At 52.4% G+C, this 9,941-nt stretch overlaps 1 protein-coding gene across 2 annotated transcripts in view; it reads right to left on the bottom strand.

Moving 5' to 3' along the window:
• Positions 1-308: 308 nt before the first annotated feature.
• PTPN5 (protein tyrosine phosphatase, non-receptor type 5 (striatum-enriched)) overlaps positions 309-9,941 on the bottom strand; it is a 60,702-nt gene continuing 51,069 nt past the window's right edge. For both annotated transcript variants that reach the window (XM_008582056.1, XM_008582057.1), the window contains exons 9-14: positions 5,798-5,877; positions 5,478-5,615; positions 4,816-4,926; positions 2,049-2,209; positions 1,840-1,953; positions 309-1,483 (exon numbers count right to left, since the gene is read on the bottom strand). In XM_008582056.1, coding sequence (XP_008580278.1) covers positions 1,390-1,483; positions 1,840-1,953; positions 2,049-2,209; positions 4,816-4,926; positions 5,478-5,615; positions 5,798-5,877 — 698 coding nt within the window. In that variant the 3' untranslated portion in view covers positions 309-1,389. The remainder of the gene's footprint in view (positions 1,484-1,839; positions 1,954-2,048; positions 2,210-4,815; positions 4,927-5,477; positions 5,616-5,797; positions 5,878-9,941) is intronic.

The raw sequence follows: 9,941 nt of genomic DNA, 5'->3' as shown, positions 1-9,941 counted from the left end.
CTCTGGCCCACGTCAGAGCTGGTGGCCTCCCAGCCTCTTTGCTTTCTTCAGAAGCCTCCTGCACTTGTCCTTGAAGTTCCCTATGACCTTGAAGGCACATGGCTGGCTGGGGCTGAGGGTGTGTGAGAATCCTGTAGAACGGACTGATTTTGGCTTTTCAAATTTGGACTTACCCCATACTCCCAATCTCCACAAGGGGTGCCAGTGAACGTGAAGGCCAAGTGTGTGTGCTGGGGCTGGGAAGGAGGGGCACAAAGACCAGGTGCAAGGACTGGAGGGCAGAGGCAAATCACACAGACCCAGGAGGCTAGTTTTGCTCAAAATGCTCCGTTTATTGCTCTATTCAATGACCACGAGCGAATTATAAAAAGACACCAAATGTCTCTGTCTGCCGTGGAATAAATAATTAAAGTCAGCAGTAAAAACACGTGGCTCCAAGATAACACATGTTGCCAAAGAATCATGCATGCCCTGCTGATGGGCTCTCAACACACGCATGGACACGGAACACACAGAGCGACACACAGTGAGACTTCTGGGAAGGCTTTCCCACAGTGACACAGAAAAATGTTTCACACAGACCTGGGGCCTAGTCCCCACCCTACCCTTGGAACTTCCCTCCCCCACCCCCCAGCAGGGCCCAGATCCTCTGGGTTCTCCACCACCATTCATCCCCTTCATCCCCAATGCCCCGCAGGCTGGTCATTGCCTCCTGAGGGCATCTGACACCCAGAGGCCACCCTGGCTGTGATGCCCACCCTATCCCAGAGATCTCTCCCCCAGCTGAGATCTCTCTGCCAAGGTCTCATGCCTGACCTCCAGGCCTTAGGCTGCCCTCCCCCGCCCCAATCCTGGTCCCAATAATTAGGGGCAAAATACAATCCACCTGTTGGGAGAAGTGGGGGTGGGGGCTTGAGGCAGGCACCTCTGCCTGGGCTGCTTAGGGGCTGGAGATCATTACCCCTTTCCAGGGCTGAGGAGACACAGTGTCCGGTACAGACAGCAGAGATGGATGGACAAACAGAACACGCTGTGGCAGGACACTTGGAGTGTGGCACAGAAACGTTTGGATCAAGTAGCGATGGAACCATCATTAAAAACTGAGACCCCAGGCCTGTGTGGTGTGGGTCAAGCCCTGGGGCCCCAGGCCTGGCCTGGCACATCCCTCCCCATCCCTCCCACTCCCCAATATGTACACTAGGAAGAGCTATGCTCGGGGTAGGGGCCAGGCCCAGGCTAATAGAGGGAGGGAGCAGACTGAAGAGAAGGAAGCGGGAGAGGGCAGAGGCAGAGGAGCAGACCCAGGACCCGAGGCAGGGCCCTGGGTGGTGGGTGAGGGCCCAGATTCAGGCTGGGCAGTGCCCAGGAGACCTCAGAGGAGGAGTGTGATCACTCTGGGGACTGGCGGGACAGCTGCTTCTCGTAGAGGCTCATGACATGGTGCACAAACTGGTACTGCTCGCACGTCTGGATCATGCCACCCCTGCCCGGCAGAGATGCACAGTGGGGATGGGTCCTAAGGGATGGGCTGCAGGGTGCCCCCAAACCCATGGAGTACTAATCATTTGGGAGGCACACTAGGGGCCTTGTCCATTGCCCTCTGCCCCTTCTAGACAGGGATACAGATGACATGTCCCATCACTTTCAGCCTCTGTCCTCTGTCCACCAGCTCCGTTTCTCTCCCCTCTTCGTCTAGCCACCGTCTGGATCCTGCCCCTCCACCCAGCTGTCCTCCCTACTCCTTGTCTGTCAGTCCATATCCAGTGTGTCCATCTGCTCCTCAACCCCATGCACATGTTGGTCTCTTCCTGCTGCCCCCTCCCCTGCCTGTGGGCTGACCTGTCCTGACGGAGCTGGCACGTGGTCTTCAGGATGTCCACCACGCCCTCATGCCGCAGCTGCTGGCAGCAGATGCTAGTGGCAATGAAGCAGCCAGTCCTCCCAATCCCTGCACTGAGGGCCAAGGCGATGAGTGGAGTGAGGAGCAGGGCAGCACAGGGGTGGGGTGGGGGGCTGCCCTGCCCGAGAAGGTGGCTGGGAGTACCCACCTGCAGTGGACGATGATGGGGGCACAATGGGGCCCCTCCTGCTGGGCTGCCTCCTCCACCTCCTGCACCAGGTGCAGGAGTGGGGGGGCCCGGTCTGGGGTCTTCTGGTCGGGCCAGGATGTGAACCAGTAATGCTTCAGGCCTCGCTCTTCGGTCCCACTCTGTCCAGGAGACAGAGGCCCACCCAGATACATGTGAACTCTTAGCACACAAACCAGCCCAGAGATGGAGATGGGATGGGAGGAGGATGAACACAGGAAGGAGGACACAGAGTGGAACCTCTTCCTCCTCCCATCTAAACCCTCTTGCTAGTGGCACCAGACAGAGACCAACGTCAGCTTGGTAGTGGGGGCTGGTCAGTGGTGTCAGTATTGGTCTTCTCTTCGGTTCTGCTCCAACAACTCCGGATCAGCCAAGAGCCCCCTTTCCAATTCTTTACTGTCTCCATGGTTCCTTAACGACTGGCCCAGTTGTCCCTTAGTCACATAAGCCAGAACCTTGGGACTCCTGCTCTCACCCCGCTGTGCTCTGCCTGCCCGGTCCCACCTCCATCCTCAGTAAGTGTTGTCAGTTTCACCTCCACTCCATACCCGCCTCTCCATTACCACCACCTCGGCTTTGACTTCTATCCTCTTGACTGTGAGTTCTCTTCCTCCTCTCTGACTGTCCCAGATCCACAGCAGTCAAATGGTCTGTCTACAACACAAATCTGGGCATGCTGCTCTCATGCTCAGAACCCTTTGCTAAGGACTGAATGTTTGTCTCCCACCCCAAATTCATAGGTTGAAACCTAATCCCCGATGTGAGGGTATTTGCAGGTGAAACCCTTGGGAGGTGATTAGGTCATGAGGGTGGAGCCCTCAGAATGGGATTAGTGCCTTTATAAAAGAGGCCCCAGAGAGCTCCCTCACCCCTTCCACCAGGTAAGGACATGAACCAGGAGGTGGGCCCTCATCAGAACCTGATCACGATGGTGCCTTGATCTCGGACTTCCCAGTCCAGAACTGTGAGAAATAAATCTGTTGTTTATTAGTCACCCAGCCTACGGTATTTTGTGATAGCAGCCAGAACAGACTAAGACACCCTTCAACGGCTCTCATTTCTCTCTGAATAAAACCCACTCTTAGTCCTTAGCTTGGCAAATAAGACCCTTGATACAGGGTCCACCCTTCCAGGCACATCTCCTGCTCCTTCATACTTGTACTCGATGCCCCTGCACTCCAAAAGATTTGAAGATAAAATCTTTGCAGCGCCCGCACACACAAATGTTCCATCTTTCATGCCCTTTTATTTTTTTTCCTGCTGGAAATGTTCTCCCCACTGTTTGCCCCTGGTCAACTCTCACTCATCCTTCAAGACCCCATTCAACATCACCACTTCTAAGAATCCCACCCTGAGCATGCTGGCTGGCAGTGTCCTTCTTCTGTATCCTTACCTATCTCTAGCCTGGTACTTACCATTTTATGGGCACTTCTTGAGGAGAGAGTCCAGGCTAGGGACAGTTCTGTGTTCCTAGTACCCAACCCAGAACCAAGTCAAACCCCAGAGTCAAACCAGAACCCTTAAACCCCAAGGTGCCCTGGTTCTTCTCTAAACCCAGAACCAAGTCAAACCCCAGAGTCAAACCAGAACCCTTAAACCCCAAGGTGCCCTGGTACCTTAAACCCTTAAACCCCAGCACCATGGCAGCAAGAAGATTAGGCAGACCCCGCCTCAGTCCAGCCTCTTTTTCTGGGAATTTCTACTTAGGAAGCTGGTTCCTCAGGTCCTTCGGTTACCTGGCTGTGACAGCTACCACAGTTCCTGCTCCTCACTTTCTGGCCCTTCATATCCTCCAGGAAGAGCTGTATCTCGCAGTGGCTCAGGTGGGCACTGCCTTTTGGGGAATGAGGTACCCCCTGACACCCTGAGTAGCACCCTATCCAGTGGGAGAGGGAGCAGCTTAGAGGGACGAGTCTCAGGCCTGGAGCTCATTTTCTGTGGCTGGACCCTGTGGCTGTCAGCATCAATGGACTTCTCAGGGTGTTTCTGGGTAGGGCACCAGCTTCCTGGTGCCTGGTTACTTCTTCAGCCTTTGGGGTTATTACAGTGGGCTCCACCTTCCCCAAACATGGGTTTCATTGTTTCTCAAAAACAGAACCCACTAATCCCCAATTCCAAAAGAACAGTCTCCTCTATTATGCGGATCCTGGAAGAAGCACACCTTCAGGTAGGAGGATACCTCAACCCACTCTTCTGGGCTGTTTTGTACTGCTCATTTTTTGTGCATCTTCCTTTTTCTTGCCGTTTTCTGTAACCACAGCCTCCCAGGGCAACCCTAAAACGGCAAGAAGTGCCTGCCCTCTGGTGGAAAGATTGGGCACTACAGGCCAGCCTCCCAGGTGAAGGGATGTTTCTAGGCAGGATCTCAAAGTCATGATGAACCCTCAGTTATAAGGACAGTACTGGAAACTGCTGCAGTCCCTTCACCCAGACACTCCTGGCCTTGGGTGCACTGAGCAGAGCTAGAAGGCATGAACGGCAGTGTAGAGAGAGAGCGCCCAACAGCATCACATGCAACAGAGGTTTGGGAAATGCAACTGGGGTTTGGTCCTCCCTCTGGTGCCCAAGTCTATTCATCCCTCCTTCATTCCTGTTTATCAGCAAATCCTGGGAGTGCACAGGCTTTTATTTCAGCTATAGTGGGCTTTTAGGCCCTGTTCTCTTTGGAGTTCCCAACTATGCCCCTACCCTCCATCCTTCCAGCCTAGCCCAGACCAGCCCTCACCTTAACGGAGATGAGTCGCAGCCGGTAATCCTCAGTGTGAATGACTTTCTGCACAGTGACCTCGATGCCGTCGTACACCACCTGCTCCTCTGGCCAATACTCGGTGCATTTCTGCAGGGGCCCAGATCAGGCTGCGATACACCCCCGTTCCCTTCCCATACTCTTCCCGATGCCCCTCCAAGGCCAGTGGAGAGAGATAAAAGGGGAACAGGTTTGCTGTTCTGGAGTGTTGGGTTCAAATCTCAGCTTCATAACCTATAAGATACTTTCCTTTTCTGAACCTCAGTTTCCTCATCTGGAAAATGAAAGTAATACCCATTTTGAAGGACTTCTGTGGGGATTCAATCAAATGGGCTATTATGGGGACAGAAGTAGCCAGCACCAGTTCTGGAAGGCTGGAGGCAGCAGAACTTCATGGTTAAGATGATGGACACTGGAGGTGGAGAGGCCTCCACCAGACCTTGCCAGGCTCTGCCTCTGACTATCTGTGTGGCCCCCAGCAAATGACTTAAGCTCACTGAGCTTCACATTTCCCATCTTGACAGTGGAGTGAACACTACCAACCTCAAAAGATGGTCATAAGGATTAATTTGAAAACGAGATGCTCAGTATAGGGCACAGCACAGCAGACACTTGGAAATGCACGGTACAGGGGTCCCTACCTCGTTCATCTCCTCGATGTTGGTGATCATGACAATGATGGGCGTGTGTTCCTGCCACACCATGCGCCAGAAGTCGGCAACCGTGCTGACGATGGGTCCCTGAGTGGCGATGTACACCTTCTCCTCCCCACCGTAGCCCTGTGCCAGCCAAGTCCAGGCTATCAGGGTCAGAGACAGGGCTCCCAGGACCCAGTCCCCACACTCAGGCTCTTCCCAGGGGATGGCAGGAGCTAGACTGGCTTAAAGACAAGCCTAGAGGATGAATCCCATCGACTCGGGCCTCCCCTTCAGCAAGAGACCATCAGGATGGGGCTACATACCCGGATATAGTTGGCGTTGATGTAGGAACTCAGAGGGTCGTCGGGGTCTGGTGAGGTCAGACACACTCTGCTGTGAGGGTCTGGGGTAGGGGGAGACAGATGTGGCCGAGAGCTGGGCCCTCTGGTGCAGGGCCCACCTTCTCTGGCCTATTCCAGGGCACCCACATTTCTTCTGGGACCTTAGCAGTTCTTCCTTCCCTTGCCCCGTAGAAACCAGTGACCCATCCATTGTCCACACAGGCAGGTGAGGACCCAGGATGAAGTAGAGGGTAGAGAGAGAGAGGCCCTGGGTCTCTACCTCTGTAGGATCAAGCCTGCCCTTTGCCTGTGCTCCTTAAGCTGCCTGGTGCTCACTACACCTTATGTTCTGGAGAGGAGAAAGCTATGTCAAGAAAGGAATTACCTAGGGTACAGATACTGGACAGCAGGAGGTAGCTAGAGTTTGAGTACATAATGTGACTACCTTGCTGTGTAACTTGTAAAACATGTGGCTTAGGCCTCAGTTTTCCTATCTGTAAAGTGGGAGTCAAGATGCCTACTTCCTAAGACTGTTGGGAAGATAAATGAGAAAACAGATGTGAAAGTGCTGTATAAACTATAAAGTGCTTTATACATACAGAGGGCTGTTAAGATTTGGGGGCAGACAGCTGAGGGAGAATATTGGGAGGAAAAGAGTAAAACCTTTCACACCTGAAATGAGACTGTAGGGTCTTAGCAGCTTGGACATGTGTACGCAGAGACAAAGAGTTTCTTTTTTTTTTTTCCTCCTCTCCTCAATCTAGTCACGTGTCAAATCCTATAACAACAGATTCTCATAACACCCTACTCTTCTTCCTGGAGTAGGTCTTGTTTTGTTCCAGCTGAAGCCTCCCTGTATTGACTTCTCTCAGTCTGCAGAGGCTGAGACAGACTGGGAGGATGCATGAGGTAGGCAGGAAAGCTGAGTGGGAGCCCAGAACCCTGGGTTGTGGTTTAGCTTTGTCACCAGCCCACTGTCTTATCCCTTCTCTGGGTCTCAGTTTCTCTCCTGTAAAAGGGAGGGTTGGGCTAAACACACTTCCAGTGTGCACTTTAAGTGGCTCTCAAGGGCAGTACAATGGAGTCATTAAGAGTCTACCCCACTGAGCCAGGGAGGCTGGGTTCAAATCCCGACTCTGACTTACTAGCAGTGTTCACATGGGCAATTTACTTAATCTCCCTGTGCCTTATCTGTAAACTGGGGGTACTCCTCCCATAATGACCTCACTTATTTGGTAAAGTTAACATGAATAAGTAGGGCACTTAGACCAGCAACTTAGGTCAGCACACGGCAAACACTACAGAGCAGGGAGTTGCTGTTATTATTGCCCTTATGACAATTTTTACCATAAATTAATAGGTAAAAAGGAGGACCTCAAACCCAGTAGGATACACAGGGGAGGTGATGTGCACAAGCCTCCCCTTTCTAGCCCTTTTCTCGCCTCAGCCCCAGTGCCTGAGGGTTTGGCATGTGACTTTGGCAATGGGTGGCAGGGATGGAGAGGGGCCAGGTAAGTGGGAGCGGGGGCTTCTGGGTGACCAGCAGAAGAGGGGAGCAGGAAGCTCTGCATGGGCCATCTCCCTTCTCCTTGTCTGCCTGTCCAGATTAAAGGGCAGAAGGACAGAAGCGGGCACTGCCCCTATGGCCAGATGCTAGAGACTTTGGCATTAAAGAACTACTGTGGCAATGATAATGATTCTGTTCCACAAACCCTTATTGAGCACTGACTCTGTGCCCGGGCACTATGCTTGGGAATAGGGACTCCTAGATAAATAAGACATGGTCCTCACTCCCAAGGAACACACAGTGTTGGGCAGGCAGACAAGTAGTGAGTAGCACATGAGCACTCACAAACCCTTATTGAGCACTGACTCTGTGCCCGGGCACTATGCTTGGGAATAGGGACTCCTTGATAAATAAGACATGGTCCTCACTCCCAAGGAACACACAGTGTTGGGCAGGCAGACAAGTAGTGAGTAGCACATGAGCACTGGGGCTCACGAACAGAAGGGGCCCTTGCCTTGGGTAGGGTGATTAGGCTTCCTGGAAGAGGTGGCACTTTGGTTGAGTTTGAAGAACCAGTAGGAGGAGGAGCAGGAAATTCTGTTCTAATTCAACCAAACAGGACAAGGTAGGGATTGGGTAGAGATGAGGCTGGAAAGGAACCAGATGACAAAGGATTTATAAACCATGCTTAGAAACCTGGACCTCAACCCAAGGATTATAAGGGTGACAATGGTGGTGTTTAAGAAGAAAATGACATGATTAGGTTTCTGTTTTGCATCATTTTTCTGGCAATGGTAGAAGATGAACAGGAGAGGAGAACATGAAAGCCAGGAGGCCAGTTAGGGGATTCCTGCAATGATTTGCATCAAAGTGTCCAGGGTCACAGGGCTGCTCTGCCTGGCACGACTCCAGGGGCATTTATGTCAATGTAGTCTATGTAAATGGCACTCCTTGGACTTGGGCAACATGGAAGCCATAACCCCAAAAATGTCATTTGGCAGTGAGGATGGAGAGGGGAGCTATATTTGGGAGATATTCATTCATTCAAATAGGTACAGAATCTCTACCATGTGCCAGGCTCTGTTTCGGTGCTTGGGACAAAGTGGTGAAAGGAACAGAAATGCTCCCCTGCACCTTGTTCCCAATGCTGCCTGCTGGTCACTGGCACTCTGATTCTGTCCATGGTCCTTTCTTTGTGTGCAGAGTCTATGTCTCATTCATGTCTGAACTCTCAGCCCCTGGGGCAGGGGCTGAGGAAATGTGTGTCAAATGAATGACAGAACAAACCTCAGGGTGTCCTGGATCTGAGAGGAGACCTCTGCAAGCCTGATCTGCTCTCTGTCCCGCAACCCAGTCTCTGAGGGTGCAGGGTCAATTCCTGCTAGATACAGACAAGATTCTCTGTTGGGCTTGGGGACCTGGATGCACAGGGCAGATGGAGGTGGCCTAAGCCTCTCAGCTATTCAGGGCAGACCACATGGAGTCATGGCAGGACTCCTACCCTCCCTTGTGGCCAGCAAAGCCCTGGGAGTACCTAGTCCCTCCCCCCAGGTAGGGCTGGGAGGGGGTAATCAAATGAGGGAAGAGGTGAGCAGCCCTGTAGAGTGCACCCTGGCTTTAAATGGTGCTTTGTTTAACCAAAATTACCTAGAGACTGTGTAACCATAACAACCACAAGTCGATATTTTGAAAGTTAAAAATAAGTCATGACATATTACACATTGTTAGAGATGCTAATGGCAAAACTGCTTTTTAAAAAATCCTCGCTACTCCACAAACCCAGTGGAGTAGATCTGTGGGGATTCACTTTCAACAAGTCACCCCCAAACTAGCCTGGCGGCCTGGGACCAGAACTTGGCAGGGGTGGCAGGCAGACAGAGGTTTCATGAAAGTTACTTGAAGATGACATCACAGGGCTGAAAGAGGAGCATTAGGTCACCTGGTCTAACTGCCCACAAAGGAGGAAAGTCCCTCTCAGACCTCTCAGGGGACTGCTCATGCAGTCTCACTTGAACACACTGAGCGACAGGGAGCTCACTACCTGAAGAGGCAGCTCATTCCCCTGTGGGGTGGTGCTGCCTGTTATGGGACCTACAACCTGACCAAACTGAAAACAAGGTAGACAAAAGAGCCTGACTTTGGGGTCACAGAGACCCAGGTTTGAAACTGTACTTCCTAGCTGTGTGACTGTCAATGAGCCACTAAACATCTCTGAGCCTTAACTTCCTCTCCTTGAAGTCTGCCTCTTCTGAAGAGACAATGGATGTGAAAACACCCTCAGTCACCACACACTGAGCTGCTGTTATCACCACCCTTTCTCTCTGGGTTTCCACAGCACCCAACACAGCACTTGGCCAAGCAGGGCAAGGATCCAGAGAGTGCTGCGTGAGGGAATGAACTAGCCTCTGATTTCAGCAGGGAGGCGATTCCTTTCATTGGGCACCCCCAGTCTTCCATCCCTTCTCCTCCAGTGATGAGTGTCCCACTGCCCCTGAAGGCCCAGCTCTGGGCTTACGGTATTCCTCAGGGTGAGGGTGAGCCTACTCCCACGTCTCTGAGGTAGTGAGTACTCCCTGGGCAGGATAGTTTTATACCGGTTCTTCCGCACCAGCCCAGGAA

Source organism: Galeopterus variegatus, unplaced genomic scaffold, assembly GCF_000696425.1.
Source record: "Galeopterus variegatus unplaced genomic scaffold, G_variegatus-3.0.2 Scaffold2508, whole genome shotgun sequence".
NCBI classification, from domain to species: domain Eukaryota; kingdom Metazoa; phylum Chordata; class Mammalia; order Dermoptera; family Cynocephalidae; genus Galeopterus; species Galeopterus variegatus.
This window is presented reverse-complemented; position numbering and strand designations above follow the sequence as displayed.